Genomic DNA, 21,341 nt, shown 5'->3' with positions numbered 1-21,341 from the left:
CATATTAAAAATTAAACTATTAAGAGAGCCGAATGAATAAACAGTTATAAAATAAATCCAAATTAAATTGGGCGGGAGTTGCTCAAGATGTACATTGTTCTTGCTTTGGGTGCTCTAATACGCTTTGTCTTTGAAAATATTTATCGGTCCGGATATTATTTGAGTGGTTTTCATTCGTAAATTAATTAAGAACTTCTTGGCTCAAATACCTAAGTCAAGATCTAGAATCCGAAATAATCGTCACAAAAAGATAATACAAACGTCACTTACCGTATAATAGGATAGCAGACCAGCATTTTCATCGAGGACGAACCAGCGATACTGCCACCCCTTCATAACATTTGTCCATTTGCTTAATGAACCCTCCATCATGATTATCACAAAAATAAACTTAAATAACTCATCAAAAATAAATACGAAGAATTTACACTGCAACAAATATTTCACCGGGTCACCAGCTCAACTACAAAACGTTGACGTTGACGTTGATATTCCTTTTTTTAAGGAAGACGTATTAAATTTGAGGATGACAGATGTCAATAAATGCAGGATTATGTTAACTTTACCTGTGATTGTTGACCTGTTTAAAGGTATATAAAAATATTGCAATTCATTTCTATATGATGAGTGTTTTAGATCTTTCACAGATAATTATTTACAAACTCTATATAGACTGCAGCTGGTAGCGGATTTTAATTTTATTTTTCAGTTTTAATAATTGTATTATCAGATTTTTAAGAAAGTTTTTCATACAAATAGGCATTTTGTCGTACAATTTACAATTAATTTATATTTACTTTATGAAACTTAAGATTTTGTCGTATTTAGTAATTAGCTTTACTTTTTGTTCTCGGTGCTACCGTATTTATAAGTTATATTATTTAGTTATTCAATCTAGGCATGTCGAAAATGCAAATCTCATCTAAAGATTGCATAGTTCCCAGGTAGGTAGTTTACCTCATTGTTAAATTTAGTTTAAGTTTTTAAAAAAGCAAAACTTGTCTAATTATTAAGTTAAGTTAAGTTAAGTTACATTCCAGGAAATAATGTATATTGGATATGTAACACTATAAATTTTTGTGTAACAAAATAAAGAATCTTTGAAATTGAATTGAGTAATTAGCTTTATCATTTAGTTTAACGTTATTATTGACTAATAAAATATATTGTTTAATTTTGGTAGCGAGACTTGAATATTATATAATATGAAATATGATATTCCTGAATAATATAATATATATAAAGAGTTTATTAAAAAAACACATTTATCATATTGTTTTAATATAATACAACTTGATTATCACTTTTATTAAAAAGTTACAACTAAGTACAAAACATCACTCCTTCATAATTTAGTACTAAACCTAAACTATTTACAAAATAAATCAGTCGCCGCGTGCGATTCGTTAAATTCGTCTTCTCAAATGTCTTCCTTTCTTTGTTTTACTGTATCCTGAACTGATGGAGACTTGACCGCCCTTTTGGTCTAAACTTAATCCCGATATATCTACAAATAATGGCACGTTTTCCGACCCCTCTGCTGCTAACTCTGTGTCTTTTTTGAAGTTTTCTGGTGTCCCTTCTCCTTCGATGGCAAGCTGCTCAATGTCTTTGCTGAGAGAATTGTTTTCCGCCGCTTCAACAAAAGCGTTGGATAATTCTCCGCTTAATTTATTAACGGTGCCTGAAGAAATATCGTACATGAATATTTCTTTATCTTCTTGTGGGTCTTCGCTCCTGTAAAATTGATAGGAATGAACAAATTAATATAGTTTATTATAAATTAGTATTGATTAATTAATACAATAATAATATCAGTTTTCACGTTACAATAATATAAGTACACAGTACAGTTACACTAATACAATAAACGGATGAGAAAGGGTAAGGGTATATACGTACAACTGCAATTTTAATTGACTAATATAACATTACAAAGATCATTTTAAAGTAGGCGTTATTAAATCTGGACTAAATAAACAATACTTACTCAGTTACTAGGAGAACAACCGATTGCTGATCCGTCTCAGTTTTCTTTTCAACGTCAAACCATTTCTGAAAGTTATCTTTTGTAGGTTTCTTCAACAGATTGTGCAGACTATCTCCAGCCACAAACTTTAGACCCCTAAGACTGTCTCCTGCAGCACGTTCTGATCTACGATGGTCGATACTTATTGCCTCTGTTTGAACTGGCGCGAGAACTACAACTGAAGTCACCTTTCTCCCTTTTACAATATCCGGTAGAGGAAATTGATTCCCATTTACTTTTAGTGGTAAGTATCTGTTATATTTCTTATCATTTAATGCAACTGGATCTACTTGGGTTGCATCTTCTTTGACGTAATCGTTTGCAACCTTTTGACCTTCCGCAGTATCAGGATTATAGTGGACCACTTTCATTTCAACATTCTGGGAAGGTGGGGCGACCACACTTTCAACGTTTTCCGATGCGGATATATCTTGATCATCGTCATCAACAGAATCATCGATTCTTGATTCAATACGGTCTCCATTTGGTGACACTACAATTGGCCTGTTTTCGCTTGCGGCTATTTGCTGCCCTCCTCCTGCGCTAAAGAAATTTGCAAGTTGGTCTGGAGGTAAGGACTCTAAAGGTGTTTCACCAACTTTGTCGTAATCAAGGACACTGATATCAGCATTATCCAAAATGCCCGAGGATAGCAGTTGTTGACGTAGATCGTCAGGAACTTCATCTGGAAGTTCTATAGTGGGTTTTTTCTTCTCCTTTTTAGGTTCAGGTGTTGGACTTTTCGTTGAGGAAACGTACCTCTGTGTTGTTGGTTTAATTTCCACAGTTCTTGCACTCGTTTGATAATATTGTGGTGCGGCGGTACTTGTTACGTAATTTGCCTGGGAACGAGATCTTTCTTCGACGTATTGTGGTGATGGTGAACTATGTTGCTGTTGGGAATACTGATCTTCATACTGATTTCTTTGTTGTTGCTGCAAGTTTTGTTGTTGAACTATGAGTTGATTTTGAAGACGTTGGATCTCTTCTTGTTGTTTACGTACGTTAAAAGCTAATTGTTGTCTCACTTGTTCCTGTTCAGAATTTAAATATTGCTGATTTTGTACTTGTTCTTGTTCTTGTTGCTGGTGTTGTTGTTGTTGATGTTGTTGTTGTTGATGTTGTTGTTGTTGATGTTGTTGATGGTGATGCTGTTGCTGTTGCTCTTGCTGTTGCTGTTGCTCTTGCTGTTGCTGTTGATGACGTTGTTGTTGCTGTTGATTCTGCTGCTGCTGCTGTTGTTGTTGTTGGCGTTGGTGCTGATGTCTCAGCTCTTCTCTTTGTTCATGTTGTTTACGAAGTTCCTGTTGATCATGCTGACGTTGATATAATTGTTGGTTTTGTTGTTGTGAATTTGTAACATATTGTTGTTGGTAATTTGGAGTGGGTGATGGTTGGTTAAATCCACTGAATCCATTGTTATAATTTGTTTGTCCCGTAGGTTCATTAACAGTTATGTGCTGTTCATATTTAGATATAGCTGGAACCAATTCACTGTCTCTTGGTATAAATTGAGCAACATCTTGTTCATGCGCAATTTGTTGGCCCTGGGATCCTTCCGATGGTAAATCTTGTTGAGGTGTTGGCGAAGGTTGTGGATGGAAGCTAAATAGTGGAGGGGATGACGGTTGTGGTAAAAATTGAGCTTGAGGTATTGGTGATGGTGAAGGAGAAATAGCATTTTGACTGGTAAAAACGTTTTGATTATGTGTATTTTTAATTGAAGGGCCTTGGGCCGAAGGGCGTAGTGTCTGGGGTCCTTGATGAAAACTAAATTGTTGTTGAGGTTGACGTTGGAAAGGACGGTTTGCTTCTAATTGAGGGGGAGATGGTTTTAAATTGAAGAAAGGAGATCTCGTAGGAGTTACCCCAAAACTTTGTTTGTTTGTATCGAAATGTTGTTGCGGGCGTTGTTGTGGCAGTTGTTGATTATATGGAATAAGCTGCTGTGGACGGTTTTGCTCATTAAAAATAATGGGATTTGCGCTTGGTTTTGATCCAACATTGAATGACTGTTGTTTATTTGGGAGTATTGTTTGTTTTGACGAATCTATTTGATCTGTTGTAATTGTGTGATAGTTTTCCTGAAGATATTTGGCTTCATCAAAGTATGGTTGTTGTGATTGTGAATGAATGTGAGGTCTTTGTTGTCCAGAATGGAACGTTGTTCTTGAAGGGTTATGTTGTCTAGTAGGAAATGGAGGAGAGATTGTAGGTCTTGAATGAAATGTGGGTCTTGCAGGTGTCGGTAGGATTGGCCCGATTGGGCCAGGTATTGGCGGACCTGAGTTAAAATGGTTTATAGGCGGAGAATTTGAAAAAGTAGCGCGGTTAGGGACAGATGAAAAGGAACCTTGGTTTGGTTGTCTAAATGGAACTACTGGTGGTCTTTGTCTTGGCAGTTGAGGTTCTTGACTCAAGAAAGGCTGTTGGAATTGAATACGACTTTGAGCATTATGACCTGCGTGATACGTTTGAGGACCTGCAATACTAGCTCTTTGCTGATGTTCTTGATACTGAGGGTTTGATGACACCGAACGTTCTAAAGAAATTTGAGTTGGTTGAATATTTGGTAAAGCAATGACTGGTCTCGGTGCTGTTTCTTCGTGTTTTTCTGAAGGGCTTTCTTCTCGCCTGTGATAAGTATAATGACGAGCTTCATTGCCAAAAGTAACCTTGACATTACTATCGGTATGATATATTTCCGATTCTGGTTTAATAATAGCTCTGAGAGTGGTTGTTTGTGTTGGTGCATAGTATGGTTCAGGAGTTACTGTTACATAATGTTCGTGATGTTCATCTTCTTCATTGGATGGTGGCGTGATTGCGGGTATTGGCTTCTCATAAATAACTTTATCTTTAGCATGTGGATCTTTGCTGTATTTGACGTAGAATACCTGGACTGGTTCTTTCTTTTTCTTCAGTATAGGCTGGGGAGGTGGTGCGGGAAGAGATTCATTAGATTCTTTGATAATAATTTCTATAATCGGTTCCGGCGCTTCATAGTAATGTTGACTTTCGCTACTGTATAACGGTGCTGTAGGTAAGCTACCGTATGGTGGTCCATAATCTTCACCGCTCTGATCATTCACGTTAAGAATTTTCGATTGAGCAATATCATTTCTATTTACGACTGATTCTTCTGTACGATCGTGTCTCGGATCATACAATGGATCCTTTTGAGAATACTGCACCACCGGTTCCATTTGGACCGCATATGGCGGTAGCTTTCCTGCTCTTTGCGATGCATTGGAGACTCTTCGAGTACTGGGAAGAGATCTAAAATGTGCTACTCTGGAATGCGGTAGAACTAGGGAGTACTGTAGGTTTTGTGGTGTACGAATGTTATCTAACTGCCTTTTCGGTTTCGTTTTCGCTGTCGAGTTTTTGGCGTCTGCCAGGGTTAATACAGCCAAGGCTGCAACCTGAAAATAGAGAAACAATATTTATAGCTAAAAGTTACGTGAAGTTAGGTCAATATTTAACAGTATTTATAATACTGACGTGACCAGTGGCGTAAGAGAAGGTGAAAGTGTTGTGAAAAGCAAAGGTAATATTAACGCATACGCCTCGGCACTTATCGTAAAATGTTAAGGTTATACCGTGTTATTGTCGGTAATTTAAGTTCAAATTTTAAAGTATATTTCACTTTTGTGATATGATTAAATATTATGGACCCATAGTCAGTTTCAATACACAAGTCTGTTGGAATTCCAATAAAAGTAAACATAAGCCTCTTGAACCCGGTTTTAATAATGCAGGGTGGGTGGGTGCTGGATACTTAATAAGGATACAGAAGCATTTTTGTACACAGAATCAAAATAGGTAAACGTCGAATCAAATAGGTGTCTTATACGCAATTACTTGATATGGAAAGCAATATAAGTTTTAAAAAATAGTAAATTTGTGATTATTAATCCAGTTTTATTCATAAGCATTTTGGTGGGATTTTTTAATTTTTTCTTTTTCTTTTGAATTTCTTTTGATCTGAGATTTCTTTTGAATGTTCTTTAAGTTTTCTCATATTTAACCCATATAATAACATAAACTAGTCAGCAGTATTGGCTTAGTGGCTTTAGCGTGAGAGTCTCATCCCTGAAGTCTTAGGTTCCATCGCCGACTTTGCACCAATGGAATTTTATGTGCGCGTTCGCTCGAACGGTGAAGGAAAACATAGTGAGGAATCCGGTTTGCCTTAGACATAAAAATTCGGCACCGTGTGTCAGGCACGGGAAGCTGATCACCTACTTGTCTATGAGATTAACAAATGATCATGATACAGATACAGAAATGTGAGGCCCAGACCTAAAAAGGTTGTAGCGCCACAAATTTTTTTTAGAACAAAAACTACACGCAGGTATTTTGTGTTTTTTTCTCGTAGTGTCTTTCCGGAGTAGTTGTCGCCCGGGTCAGGCGGGAGACGCCAGTCCTTTAAGTTAATACGTAGGTAGTAAGTAGGGATCCTTAAAAAAGAATTTTTGGGCTGATCCATTTTTCATCTCTCAGTCGAGAATCAAATCCGATACCATGCCACCTTAGTGGCTTGTATCATGGCAGTTGTCGAACGCAAATATCTAAATTTCACCTCATTATTTAATCTGTGGTCCCACACTTTAGTTCACATAACAAAAACCTTGTTTGCATAACAAGAGAACAATTATATTTGTGATTTATTTACGATTGAATTGATGTAATTTTGATTACATACAAATGTCGTACAGTTTAGAGTTTAGCTTTAGTACTTGGATCTACTATTTCGTTTTCGAACGTTGAGATTTTAAAGTAATGAGATAATAATTTCTAAAGATCTTGCGTTTTACGCTGTTTGACTGTATGTTATTTTTTTTTTAAAGAATAATGTAAACTCTATAGAAATACGTGACCACCATGTATCTACATAATAATTTAGTTATCTGCTGCATTGTTTTTTATTATGCGCCGATTTTATTTTAGTATAGTAGTGTTTTTGTTCCATGGTGTTCACGTATAATTTTATCAAATCACTGTATACAATATATTGTAAATACTATAAAAAGCAAGTATGGAGTTTCTTGCCCGTTCATCTCCATATGAAACTAGCTTTTGGAAGGGGCAACAAGTCATATTTTTAAAATATTTTGAACTTGTTTTTAATTACAAAAATACCTTGTTTAAAAGCTTTGTGACAAAGGTATACCTAATGCTAACATAGTACTCCGACCGGTGAGTAATGAGCATTGGTATGAAAACTCTCGATATCAGCCATCAAAAGGACCCCTTCGGGCTGACAAGTCAGTGATTCGACTATTTGAGGAGCGTTTAAAAACAAAAAACGTTCAAAACTATAACAACTTCACGGACGGTGAAATATGACCATTGCGATGTTTAGCCAAATAACTACTCGGCCACTGGATTATTAACGGCAAGCTGATTTTTAAAATAAAATAAAAATAAATCAATGGCGCTACAACCTTTTTAGATCTGAGCCTCTGACACACGCCGAGGACTTTTAGTCGATGGAAACGATGTTCTCCTTCACCGTTCGAGCGAATGTTAAATGCACAAGAAAAGAAAGTCGATTGTTGCGCAGTCGGGAGATCGAACTTACGACCTCAGGGATGAGAGGCGCACACTGACGCAACGCCACCACTGCTCTCTAAGGTGCCTTAGAGCGTTTGAGAATATTTCGTTTAGGGAATGCAATCCCGACTCGAGGTCCCGCGGGATTAGAAATATAAATAAAATTTTCGGGATCTCGTATAGTTTAAAAAAAATAATTCACATGACTGAATACGATGAAAAAAATCGTGATAGTGAGGTTAATTAAAATAAAATATTATTTGAAAGAAAACAAAAGTAGGTATAGCTCAAGGAGATTAAAAAGTAGTTACGGGTGATTTTGGAACTTCTTAAAAAACAAAGTGCTAAGAGTGCTATCTGCTAACCGGCATTTAATGTCCGTTGCAATGTACCGTATGTAATGTGCAATGTCGCGTTAAGCGTCCCGAGCGGATGTGTGTAGAATCGCTGACCATTGCAGCCCAATCCCGTCAATCTTGAACGGGATCTCGTCATATTATGCTTCGGGATTGATCCCCAAAAATTACACGGGATTGCATTCCCTAATTTCGTTACCGTTTGTTATTGTTATATGTTTATTATATTACAACGTTTATAAATAACATATTTGTAAATTTATAACCGTATGTACATGTCATATTAGTACACTAAAGTCTTGCTAAATGTGATTTATGTACCTTGAGTTAGTCCGACAGATTTTAGGGGTTTACATAATACACATAGCTGCATACAAAGGTCTATGGAAGGATGTATGATAGGGGAAACATAATAGATAATATAAATAATTCATAATTAATACGATAATTAAAATGACATTTGCATGCCTATTTTTATATGGCTAAATAATCAATCCGAATGTACTTACCACTTTTTTTGCAAATAAACTATTTATTATTTATTATTATTACTTAGATGCAGTCATCAAATAGACGTTATAAGAATAGGGAAAAGTTTAATAAATTATCCCTGAGATTACTAAATTCATACTGTTAAAACTAAAGTCAAAGTCGGTTTACGGCAAAACATCAAAGCCCCTGTAACCGCACTTCCGCGGTTCACACCCATTGTTCTCTCGGTTACAGTTATTAACTGCAATTAAAAACATTCACTTTTATCTTAGCTCACCATTTCTTAGTCAATGTAAATAAGGTGTAAAAATTGCCATTTCCGTTATGACCATTCGGTTTTAGACATCCCAGAAATAATTTATATTAATGACGACATGAACCGGTGAACTTCGTATCACCAACATATATTTGTGTCAAAACTGAACAGTTTTTTTTAGAGACCAAAGATATCGGACCTTATACTACAGCTATGAAACACAAATTAATGCATCTGTAAGACAACCAATTGACAGAAGACATCAAGCATTTACCAGCTAGGTACAGTTTGCATTCAATCGTCGTTTCATTTTAAATAATATTAACAATATGTATGGGCAATAATTACATTTATTTGCAAAAAAACTTATATATATGTAAATTTATAACCGTATGTACATGTCATATTAGTGCATTTAAAATACATAATAAAGTCTTACCGACAGGAATGGCGGGATTTAGAGGAAGCCATTGCCAAAAAAGGACACCTTAATAGAATGCGAAAAAAGTATTTGAAATAAAAGGCTTTTATTATTATTATATACATCAAAGCAGTCTACGTTATTAGGTATATAGAAATAATATGAATTTCATAAATATGTTTAAGACTTGCGTTAAAAGATATTGCTTAACTGAAATTAATTATAAAAGAACGCATAACCTTGTATTACACTTGTAGACACTTTCCAAAATCTTGTGGCATACTTCAAATAATAACTTGATATGCTAATGAAAATAATACTGATACTCCGTATCATTGCTACGTTTGGTTTAGGTTACAAAATATTTACAACAAAATCGTTCAATGTTAGACGAAATAACATCCGCGTCGCGTAAAAATATCATAAAAAGCTTTTAAAGGCAAAAATCTAAAGCAGGAAGACGTTTAGAATTTTGTTTTTATTTACCCAAACTTGACACGAGTTGTCTATATATTTAATTTTTTTTCCCCTAACCCAAATAGACGCTAAATGTTTCGTTCTCAGTGCACCACACTTTTGTATAATAATGAAGTTTAGAGGACTACGTTTGACGTAGGTTGATTGTAGTAATATCATACCATATATACTACAATCATACATATCATAGTTACATATATATCATAGTTTAACCAAGAATACCACGACCTTTGGACTTCTCTCTCTTCCAACCATACATTATCCTGTTTGTATTCAAATCACTAGACCCTAGACCAATTATAATTTTATAACAAACGGTTATTTATTCCTGTTCTCATAGCATTAAATGCCGCTTTACGTTTCAATGATATATATTTGGTTGGGTTTAAGGGTATGAATTTAGAAGAAAGTTATGTATAAATCTTATGGAACATTAAATCTCCGAGGTTTTGATCTCACTTAGAAAACTGCTTTAAATAAGACGAATTAATGGTATAATTACTCGGTAATTAAATATGTCTTTATTTGTTATTTAATAGTAGTACTTAAGTGAATTAAAGGGTAATAATAAACAGAAATCTGGAGCCAGAAAGAATTAAACTGGCGCGCAAGCCTTCAATATACGCAAAAGTAGAATGAAATTTAAAAGGTGGGTAGGCAACATAAGGACAAAAACTGCAGACAATAAGGCGAGATTTGGAGGATGCCTTTGCCATAAAAGGGCTCAAAGATATCTAAAAAGAATGATATGATAGAAATATAAATTTATTACTATTATTATAATGAAAGTATCATTGTGTCATTATTAAGGTACCTATTTATCCACTTAAAAGTAATGAAGCTGTCATTTTGAAATGTTTATAGTCGTTTAATAAGGTTTTGAGTTGTGTGACTTGTGAGAAAGTTAGCGCATGGATTTTAGCCGGAAAATATATTCTATACACGAACAGCCTCATAGAAACGCAGGTGACCTTAAAAAAGTTAATTAAATATGTATTGGTAAACGGTAAAACGTAAAAGTAAAAGCTCAAATTAAAGACCTTTAATCTGACGGATTCAGTTTTTGTTCAAGTTCAATATGTGAAATAAGTTTTTCAGTATTTAATATAAAGCAAACAATATTGACAAAATTATGATTTGCCTTAAGGTTTTACCTAAGGCTTTTAATTTCTTCTCTCTCTGATTTTAGACAAAGCTGTGTTTTGTTTTTCCTATATCATTCAAAGAGGATATAGTAAATGCGCCGAAGGATACACTTTCTAACGAGATCTGAGTCACATTCTTGGTAGACCGTTGATTTCACATAGAACACCAATGAAATAAGTATGTGTCATCAGCAGTTATCATCTATACATTCAGATCATGGGGTTTTGAGTTCAAATCTGAGGCTGTAATAAAGACCATTGCGGTTTTTTTGTATTACATTTTTTTTCTCCTTTAATATCGCTTAATAAATTATATATAAACTAAAAGTTCAGAAAACACCAAAAACCCACAAGAGGTCAATTAATCTTGCTGATTAAAATTGCTTCACAGTACTAATTTTAAATTCCGTATAAACTAAAGAGTTAAAAAAAATTACTATTATCACATAAAACTAAAAGAAAACATCTATTAAGTAATGTTGTCAGTACTGCGATACGAGTCCAGTTGTGTTACATTTAACCCATGAGAGTTATGAACAGTGGCATAACAATAGGGTAGCAGGGCTGGCAAAGTGCCACGGGCCCCCGAAGAAAGAGGACCGCGCGCTCGCTCAATTTTTTTTTTTCATTGTAAATGTATGCAGGTTTCGTCACGTTTTCTTCACCGAAAAGCTAGCGAATATATGAAAAATGCATTGAGATATTATGTCCTATTGATGAATGGAATACGCATTGGGCTAGCGTGTGGACAAACCATTCCCTCTCGCCTAAGGGAGGAGTGATTATTGTGGCATTAGTGAGACATATACAACGTGTAATTGAGTATGCTGAAAATCTCGAATTTTATTAAAATTAAACTTAAATTAAACAAAAGAAATTGCCACGGGCCCCAGATGGTATAGTTACACCACTGGTTATGGAATAGAGAATCTTTTTATTACACTTGCGTACAATATATTATCTAGCCGTGGAGAACTTTGTTATCAGTTACAGGGATAAGAGCTTTACCAGAATGTAAGCGTAAAACAAAGGTCCTTTTGCTTATGACAAACTTAACGAATTCGGTCATATTCGGTGATATGCCTTTATTAAGCATGTTGTTTACAACCGACACTTTCAGTTCAGAGACTAGTTTCAGGGGTAACAGGATTTCTCTTAAAATTCTTAATCTCGGAATGCCTTATTTTTACAGCAAAGTTTAAGTGTACTTCCTACTGACATGGTCATATTGCGGAATGAAGTTGGTTGGGGAGGGCAACTATACAAGTACAAAGTTTGGTTTGAGAAATGTGGTCGAATTAAAATTCATGTTCTAGTAAAAAATTCTGCGATTCTCCGTTGGCTCTGAGACTCAAACAGTCATAATTAAAAAGAAAAAAGACGACAGATAAAGAAAACACTTTTTAAACGGATTAAAACTATGTACTATTATTATAAACTTATAATTATTTACATAATGACCACGCACGCTGTAAAGCACGCGAAACGTCGGAAAATTTAAAATTATGTAAATAATTATAAGTTTATAATAATAATACATAGCTAATGTGTAAAAGCTATGTTAATAAAAGACAATACTAGACGACAGGTCATGTTAATAATAACAATTTAAAATTGATAATGAGCAATATAAACAATTTTAAAAAGTTTAGTCCCTGTGGCAGTGTACCTTTCATACTGCAGCATTTCCTGGCTTATATAGGTTAAGATTATCAAATTATATTTCTAATATATATCGCTATAGGACCTCAAAAACTTTCATCCAATATTATTTACAAACCACGAGATTATGTAACGCGTCATCAATGACGGGGTCTCAATTTCGGTTAGCGTCGCCACGTCTGCAAACACACCTATATGTAGGGTTGCCACATTCTAAATATAAAACTTTAATAAAAAATAGTTCACCTTCAACTAAAGAAACAATTCATACTCACAATGAATTATGGAAAAACGAAATTGAAAAAAAATCATCTTCATGACAAGATCTTTTGTGATGTGATATTATATAAATAATACTTCAGGTTATTTATTTTATCGCGTTAGGTTTGGAGGATGGGACGGGCTTTGTTATGGGATACTAGTTGCGCGTTAGCTCCGTCTTAGCTCCCTCGGACAAGCACAAAAGCTGACGCTGCAGGTGGAAAATAATAAACGGCTCATATATAAGTCTTTCCACCAACTTCGAATTTTTACCCTTTTGAGTAGATACCCTTGGCCCTTGACTCAAGTGCTCATGCTCAAATTAAAGATTTAAGTTGGCGCCTGGTAAATAGTACCAGTGACCCCAGAGCTGGTGCTCTCCACGCTCAACGAATAGGTATAATACAGCGAGGAAATGCAGCAAACAAGGACAAAACTTAAATTTGCTTTAATTTTTTATTCATTACTTTTTAATTCGTTTTATTCGATTCGATTCGATTTACATTTCACTTACTAACACTACAGCGTCTTTAAGCATGCCTCCCCCTTTTTTTCCATCAATTATTTTATATAGAGCGGACACGAAAACAGCATTTTTCCTTTCCTTACTAGTGGATAATTATAATCCAGATTATAATTATAAGACAGATAATGCGACTAACAGGTGCCATATGGCAATTTTCCCAATGCTCTATTTACCAAAATTCTATATTTTTTTAGCTGTCAACCCTAAGTACACATTGCGACGCGTGCTTTCTACTGCATTCCGGCCGGACGAGTCCGATCGCGGTCCGTTTTGGAGCGAGAGTGAAAATTTACAAGCTTACGTATTTTCTGACTTATATTTATAGTATCCCACTAACATACATGCATTCCTTGACGGGCTAATTTTAAAATAAATTTGTATCCCATTATTTTTATATTGTCTACGGGTTCTTAAAGGTAGCTTGGTTGGTGAGCTTTTAATAATATTTATAACAAAGCATACGAATGATTTATGAGGGGCTTTGACATGCTGCGTGTTTTTTGCTTCTCATCTTTTTCTTCCACCATCAGGACCACCAAACATCGTGTACAAACTATCATCCAATTGCGATATTGTACACAAGATAAGTTGTCCGTGGACAACTAAATTTAACTAAAACTAACAATTGTAGTTTATTTAACTTTTAATAGTAAACATTGTATACTTGATAGAATCCATATAACTAATAAATAAATTTAACTTAAACCATAGTACAATTGATGTTTAAATTCGTGTTCCCGAATAAAATTTTAATAATCTATATGTAAAATGTTATCATAAAAATAATACTGTTAAAATTATGTATTAGAAAGGTTCTTCAGTAACTTGCAGTTTAATAGTCACTTAGTATTTTCCATGAGATGACACACTTCGATAATCGCCAATTTTCATAATTGCGGAAATTGCTTTTGCATACGTATTTGGATCACTACTGATGGACGGCCTACTTTCGATAATATTACGTGATTAATATAATAAGATTGATATTTAACAGCGGTCAATCCTCAAAGAGTAGACTGTTTCTCACGCTGGCTCCCATAAGAAAAACGAATTGGAACATACGGAAGTAATAGTTTGCAGTGAGTCTCTGAATTTTACTCCAAGCCAATACACAGCGCGGCCGACTTCACTAGCAAGCGTACTGATAAGAACAAAATATTAAATACATATTTGAGGTTTAAAGTTTTAGTAATTACAAAGATCTTTTCCAGTGAAGTGTACCTCCTTAGTTCTGTATTAAATACCAAATAAACGTATAAAACGAACTCATCGTATTGAACTTCTTTTGTTTTATGTAATAGAAGGCAAACGGGTAGGAAGCTCAACTGATGTGAAATGATACCGCCCATGGACATGGACATTGCCAGAAGGCTCGCAAGTGCGTTGCCGCCCTTTCAAGAATCTTGAAAGGCTGAAACGCTCTTTCTTGAAGGACAACGAAACGCTGAAACACTCTTTCTTGGTTAATTGAATTGTATCTCTTTCAAAATGAATCAACCACGGCTACTCGCGATATAGTGAACGACTAAGCGATAAGTAGGGGTTAATTACAACTCCATAACAGGTAACAACTGCATCGTAATGATTTGTTTAATATACCTCTCATAATCTCATTATGCATTTAAAGTCATTGAATTAATGAACTTTCTACTTTTGTTTAAGTGATTTTCGCGTCAGCCACGAGATAATTTAACACTATGAATATGATGAATGATACATCTAGGTTTTAATTCAATAAAAACAATTTTATCTACACTGTATGTATAGTTTGTTTTTGTCATTATTATTGTTTAAATTTATTTTAAGGAAAAATATTTACATGGCACATAACCTTTTGCCTCTACCCAAATATTCTGTATGTATGTTTCTGTACTTTTCGAGGGTTATGGAACTTACAAAAAGACATGAAAACCATTTTCTTCTTCGGGTTTTTTGAAGTCGTTCAAATTGTGAAATACCTTTCTATTTAGCTCTCAACCTGTCAAAACATTGATTATCCGAATCACAATGATGTCTATCATGTTGTATGGTGAACACACGTAAGAATTACACAACCATAGCCAATAGACGACGAAAGTGAATATTCGAATAGTTAGCGCTTAATAAAAAAGTAAAAGTGCCATAGATATCCCACGGATGTCTCGTATTACAAATGCGTAAGGTACATAATGATAATAATTCGTCTTAATTTACAATTATGTGATGTCATGGCGAGAGCTACTTTCCCAGAAGGCTCGTGACGTCAAATTATGTAATTGTAATGATGAATGATTGTTATCTTAATTTAACATAATTTGTAGCAATTAATGTTAAATGCAAAGACTTTACAAAGTAAGATTTATGGTTGTTCATAAAACTACCACAATTGTTTTTTTTTAATGCTGGTCATACTTTAGTTAGGGCATAAGGGCAGTTCACGAGAGTTATAGTATATTCATAAGAATGTTAATAAAGTATTTTAAATGAAAATACTCAAAAATTTAGCTAATAAATTATTTAAAGAATGCGAACGCGTCTCGTATAGCGTTTATGTTTTGTTTTTGTTGTTGTTTTTACTTTGTTCTAAGTTTATGATATACAATATAAATAAAAATTCTGTAAAAATGGCATCGAACGAGCTGTTTATGATATGTATATGTTGTGTAAGGATGAGGGCGTTCTGAGGTCACATTACTATAGTTATTGGTGAGATCTTTGAAGCTTTCGTGATTTCAGTATTTAATACATAATTAATATATTGCGTCATATTTAAATATTTATTTTTAATCAATAACTTATCTAGGCGTGAATTTAAACCAGATTTTTTATCACTTTCTCCTTCAATAAAAATGCTAATGCTTAGTGATTAGCTTTCGACATTAAGTCTGAAATATATGGTTTTTTAATTATAATCTAATAGAAATCAAATTATTGCCCAATTTTAACATTACTAATGATAGCGAATAATTTTTAATTAATTGAAATGTTACTTGTTTTTTAAAAAATTGTATTTAATTTAATTATGCAGACTGAAATGAAAGTCAGTTTTCTGAATATTAATACAATACTTGCATTCATTTCGCACTCAAAAGATGGCGAAGATTCGCTAAAAATAGAAAATTGTCTATAAAATTATTATTGGGAAATAAGTGATTTTTTATAACTTCACTCAATACATGAGTCAAGTTAATGGTAACAGTAAGAAGCTTTTGCCTAAAATGGAAGATCAGATGGTGTTACATGGTGTTAACGACTAGTAAACTACTACCAAGCCGTACATTGAACCCTTTGTAACAAACTTGCCGGCCTTGACTTTGTCCACTAACTAGAGCGAGTCGATGACACGTAATCACAATTTAACGGTACTATTAACCCACTGTCTCTATAACTTGTCAACTCTATTTCACTATTAACCTAATTCCGATTATAGATAATGTTTAAAGAACTTTATTTCTCATTACAAAACTATATTTTATTAACATGTCGAAATGTATATACGAGCGGGAGACACACGTTCCAATTTTAGTCCAGTAGATTCACTCTGACATGTATTGTTAATGCCCTTTTGAATTTGTTAAACAAGCTAATATTGCGAATTTTAGATGGTAATTGATTAAATAGTTGGGTGTCACACCTAATTGACATCTTCAAATAATTTGTGCGCGGCTTCGGCAAGATAAGCAAACACGCCCGACGAGTGTTGGTTATACAACTATGGACATATTTTTTAATAAGGTATTGGTCTATTAAAAATGATTTGATACGTCATAGTTCCTTTTAACATCTAGTCTCTGTTCAGTCATTAGGTTAGAGCGGCGGAGTCAGAAAGGAAACATTTGGAGTGAACTATTTGTTACCACTTCTGACCAGTACCTCTCATATTACAGCGTATAGTTTTGAGGACGATGAGCCTTTCACTTGATCGGTCCATCTATGTTACCAACCACGATTCGTTTCTCCAAGTTCTCATCGCCTCTGCGCATTGTATGGCCGAAATATAATATAATTCGTTCCACAAGCAGTCTGAATCCGGTGTTTGGTTAAGATCGATGTACGATGTACGGTATTCTTAACAGTCGCCTCCAGCACAAAAACACAGCACAGCTCAAAGGCACCAATCCTTTGCCTTTCTTGAGCAAGGATAGTTCATGTTTTTACTCCGTAGAGGAAGATAGAGAATACTAGAGCCCGTATCAATCTGATTTTGGTTTCGATACCAATTCCTCTTTTCTTCGTGTTGCTTAAACGTATATCTGGGCAGTGCTACCGTCGTTAGAGATTTTAACATCTAGTAAAAGATTCTTAATTGACAAGAACTGTTTTAGTCAGCCTCGTGACTAATTCATGTCTCCCTTTCTTCATTGTACTTTGTTTTCCCGGTATTATGAATTTAATATGATATTTTTATAAATTCAAAGTGGGCGACTTCTATTATTTATTACTTGTATTAACTAAGTAATGTTTGCATTGACAAAATAAATGCATGTAATTTTTCGACATTCCAGTTGAATATATTTTGATTTTAATGGCAATTCATTGAGAGTAGCGTTATCTATTAAGAATGAATAATTGAATTTCTAATTCAGTTCCTTGAAAATCGTTCCACATAAAAGTATCACAAAAACCATTAAGGATTTATATCACGCACCTGTGTTGGTACTTCCGGCAACAGGTAGGCAGGTAGTTTGATAAACTTTTTATAACACCTAAAATTCGTTTGATAAAAGTTTTTAAATTACTATAATGGCAATTTACTATAGTTTATTTTTAATATTATTAACAAAAATAAAACGATATTGGTAGCTTAAGTTCTACATCCTTATCAATCAGAGAGTAGACATTGGGGATTATTTTAGTACCTACGGACCACATTTGCTGAAATGCAAATCAACCGTCCAGGTGTATAAATAACGTAATAAAGGTTTACGTTTATATTTCTTAAAGCTTTTACGTAAATTTGATTTACCCGAGTAAAATGAAGACAATATAGTCGTTCGATATTACAATCAACGATAATCCAATTCAGAAAGTTTGGACTTAGAGTTAAAGTAATAATAATAATTATAACATTTGTTTGTCTTTTGTCTAAAGTCCACTTTATCGAGTGCTGTTCGGCTGCAAGTACATATGCAGTAGATATGGGTAAGAAGAAACTAATAAGAACTAATAGTGGCTATTACGCTAGGCTACGCTATCATAGGATGGAGTTTTCATACACCCCATTCTTATTCACTAAGTGCATAGTGAATGCAAGTATTTCAATGTTTCGACAAAGCCTGATGTAACAATAATTGAGTGTAATTTCAGCTCGATTTTAGAGATGAGGTAATGTAAATTGATGTTGCATGTTCTCATTATGACATATTAAGTTGATTCTTAGATTACATCTATTGCATATACTAAGTATTTTTAAGCCAATTATTTTTTCTGGTTTTATCATTTACTATTACAAATCCAAATAGTTTGAAAACAAGAGAAAACATCGCGATTATAAGCGTGATCGTCCAGCGATCTAACAAAATATCAACGATTAATTTGTACAACACATTCATTAGTTTGGTAACAATGTTGCCATTCTATTTCGAGGTCAATAAGGCCGCCAGAGACTTAGTGAAGCATAGAGTTAAGCTGTCAACTGTCAAAACTGTAAAAAAAAGAACCAAAACCTCTCCTTGAATATTTATTTGAAATGACCTCATCAGCACGTCTAATGTATTTCGAATTTATATGCAACGTCTAATTTAGAAACATGACTGACATTTGATAGCAAGTTAAAATTTTATAATAAGACCAGCTGTCATATGTAAAATATTTCCCTTTAAAAGATTATTAAGTTGTACAAGCATCTTGCCGATTAAGTCATTAATCGCATATTGAATTTTAAAAAAATGAGTTTTGAGGTGAGTTCAAATTACAAACCATCCCAGTAACGACACATCTTTATCGTTCTCTCTTATGTAAACTATTGGGTTCCCGATTCCCAGTGTTAAATCCACTGTACCTTTGTGTGTAAATTTTGGCACTTGGCAACCTCCATCGCTATAGCGTCGCCAGCGAAGTGGAACACGGTCATATACAAGTTCCGTTCGCAAATTCTCTGCTGAGCGCTGACACACTTCCTCAAACACGTTGACGCAACGTAGAAAGGACGTTTTTATATTGGGTAACTAGTTTTTGTCATAATATTTGCAAGTTTATGCAATTCAACTTTCGACCTCTCGTGCAAATTGCATGTGTTAATTTTTTGAAAGGATTTTTATTTTATTGACAGGTTTTCAGCGAGTGTCAAGTGATATAATACGTTTTAACCCCACCAATCTTTTCGTTACAGCGTTAACACTTGACAGAAATATTACCTTAGTTAAAATACTATAATAATTACATTAATTATTTTTTACGCTAAAAGTAATATTTTTAGATGATTGTTAAATTCTCTAATTTGTTCCGAACATGATTTTTGAATGAGCATTAATCCTAATAAATATCCAATTCGTTAAGAGGAATATCTTTTACGATGGTTTCCAAAGATGATAACTTTTAAGATGTTTTTTATTAAGAAGGATAAGTCTGCTAAATTATTATAACCGCATACGGTCAAGAGGCTCCAATAAAGTTGATGAAATGAAGACCTTTCATATAGTTACGATACAATCATACATTTTGTTCTTTTATTTTTTACTTTACCATACTAATAAATGTTAAAAAAAATATTGATCCGTACTTTTTCTTAATTTTATTAATGTATTTTTAATATTTTTTTTATTTTATTAAAAATCTATCTTCGACGCGATGAAAATTAAAAATAAATGCTTATCAAACACACCTTTGCACAAAGACATAAATTTAACAGAAGAAAGTGACGGATGTCACAATATCTATTGAATATTTATAGTCCATTAAATTCCAAAACCAATAACAAGTTGCAAACAAGCCCTAAGCTCTGGTCAACTTTCACTAGAAAGCAATAACGCGCCAAGAAAGAATGAGAATAAAATAATATATTTAAAAATCGAACATACCCAAAATATAAGCCTCATGGTATCCAAAAATACACTTTGGGGTGGAATAGAAAAAAACAGGCACGACACAGGCGCGATCGCGCGCGCTTTCTTTACAACTGCGTCTGTGGTTGTGCGCATACAGCCTCCCCCCCAAAGAAAGTTCCATCCAACCTTCACATTCGGATTATGTAAAGCTAAAAACGTACTCTATGCACAAGAGGAAAATAGGATAAGGTCGTTTAAAAATTGTAAAAACAGATTAAAATTATTCACACAGCGTTACGAAAACTGTCTAATTAGCCGATAAGAAAATCTAATCAGACGTCGCTTTTCGCGTGAGAATTGATTCAATGAAATCTAATATGAAAATGAAGAAACGATCTTTCAAAATCTAGCCGTGTAGTTTCTAGATTGCCTCAGTACGTATAACGAAATACACTGATAGAGAATCTTATTTACAATCCATCTCTACGTACGTAAATGTTTATAATATAATAAGTAACATTTCGTAAAAACTACTGTACTCCAACGTGTGGTCAATTATAATTTTTAGTAAAATATAATTTTTGTAAACCTGTATTTTTGTCTTATGGTTTTATTTAGTTTTTCGTACTGTATTCCTTTTTGGCTATGTGTTATTATTTTATTATTATTAAACCTAGCTTTAGAAATACTTATAATTATATTAAATAAATAAGTTTTTCAGTGAGGAAAGAGAAAAGTTATTTAACTTTGGTTATAAATATGAAGTTTTAGCCTAATGGTGCTTTCAATCCTGATGTCGTGCCTTAGGATGGACACTCAATGCCAGAGGGCTCGGAATTCTTCGCCGGCATTTACACAATTGGTACGCTCTTTTCTTGAAGGACCTTAAGTCCAATTGGTTCGCAAACAGTTGGCGGCTGTGTGCAGAATAGAGTATGAGTATGTGCGCGGCAACAACTGTCTTGAAAAAAGCTAATTTGTGGAAAGGCGGACGTCGAGGTGATTCGGGTTTTTCGCTATCTGCTTCGACGTCCGTGCAACGCCCTCCATGGTTAATGCAGTGGAAAATGCAGGGCTCCACATCTGTACGCACGCCAAGGGATCTAGCCGCTCGAAAAGTTGAAAGTAGAACAGGTTGTCGACGGTTGGAATTAGATTGTTAAGTGGAAGGAGCTGATACTGGGGAGCTCCC

General features: G+C 34.2%; 2 protein-coding genes across 2 annotated transcripts in view; both read right to left on the bottom strand.

Moving 5' to 3' along the window:
* LOC123716370 (oxysterol-binding protein-related protein 9) overlaps window positions 1-497 on the bottom strand; it is a 51,823-nt gene extending 51,326 nt beyond the window's left edge. The window contains exon 1 of the mRNA XM_045672082.1: window positions 271-497. Coding sequence (XP_045528038.1) covers window positions 271-372 — 102 coding nt within the window. The 5' untranslated portion in view covers window positions 373-497. The remainder of the gene's footprint in view (window positions 1-270) is intronic.
* An 847-nt stretch (window positions 498-1,344) lies between these two features.
* On the bottom strand, window positions 1,345-20,369 carry LOC123716710 (nuclear receptor coactivator 6-like). Its single transcript, XM_045672570.1, has 3 exons — window positions 20,183-20,369; window positions 1,991-5,454; window positions 1,345-1,737 (listed from the first exon to the last, which is right to left on the bottom strand). Exons 1-3 carry the CDS (start codon window positions 20,300-20,302, stop codon window positions 1,407-1,409), a joined length of 3,915 nt encoding a protein of 1,304 aa, XP_045528526.1. The 5' UTR covers window positions 20,303-20,369; the 3' UTR covers window positions 1,345-1,406.
* Between the last annotated feature and the right edge of the window lie 972 nt (window positions 20,370-21,341).

The sequence above is a fragment of the Pieris brassicae genome, chromosome 11, assembly GCF_905147105.1.
Source record: "Pieris brassicae chromosome 11, ilPieBrab1.1, whole genome shotgun sequence".
NCBI classification, from domain to species: Eukaryota; Metazoa; Arthropoda; class Insecta; order Lepidoptera; family Pieridae; genus Pieris; species Pieris brassicae.
This window is presented reverse-complemented; position numbering and strand designations above follow the sequence as displayed.

What these genes read in the sequence shown, in the direction of transcription:
- LOC123716710 (XM_045672570.1), bottom strand. Translation starts at nt 20,302, where the DNA reads ATGCGCACAACCACAGACGCAGTTGTAAAGAAAGCGCGCGCGATCGCG. An exon ending in CCATGAGGCTTATATTTTGG is followed by an intron (nt 5,455 to 20,182) that starts GTATGTTCGATT and finishes CTCTATTTTCAG; the next exon opens with GTTGCAGCCTTGGCTGTATT. An exon ending in GTTGTTCTCCTAGTAACTGA is followed by an intron (nt 1,738 to 1,990) that starts GTAAGTATTGTT and finishes TCAATTTTACAG; the next exon opens with GAGCGAAGACCCACAAGAAG.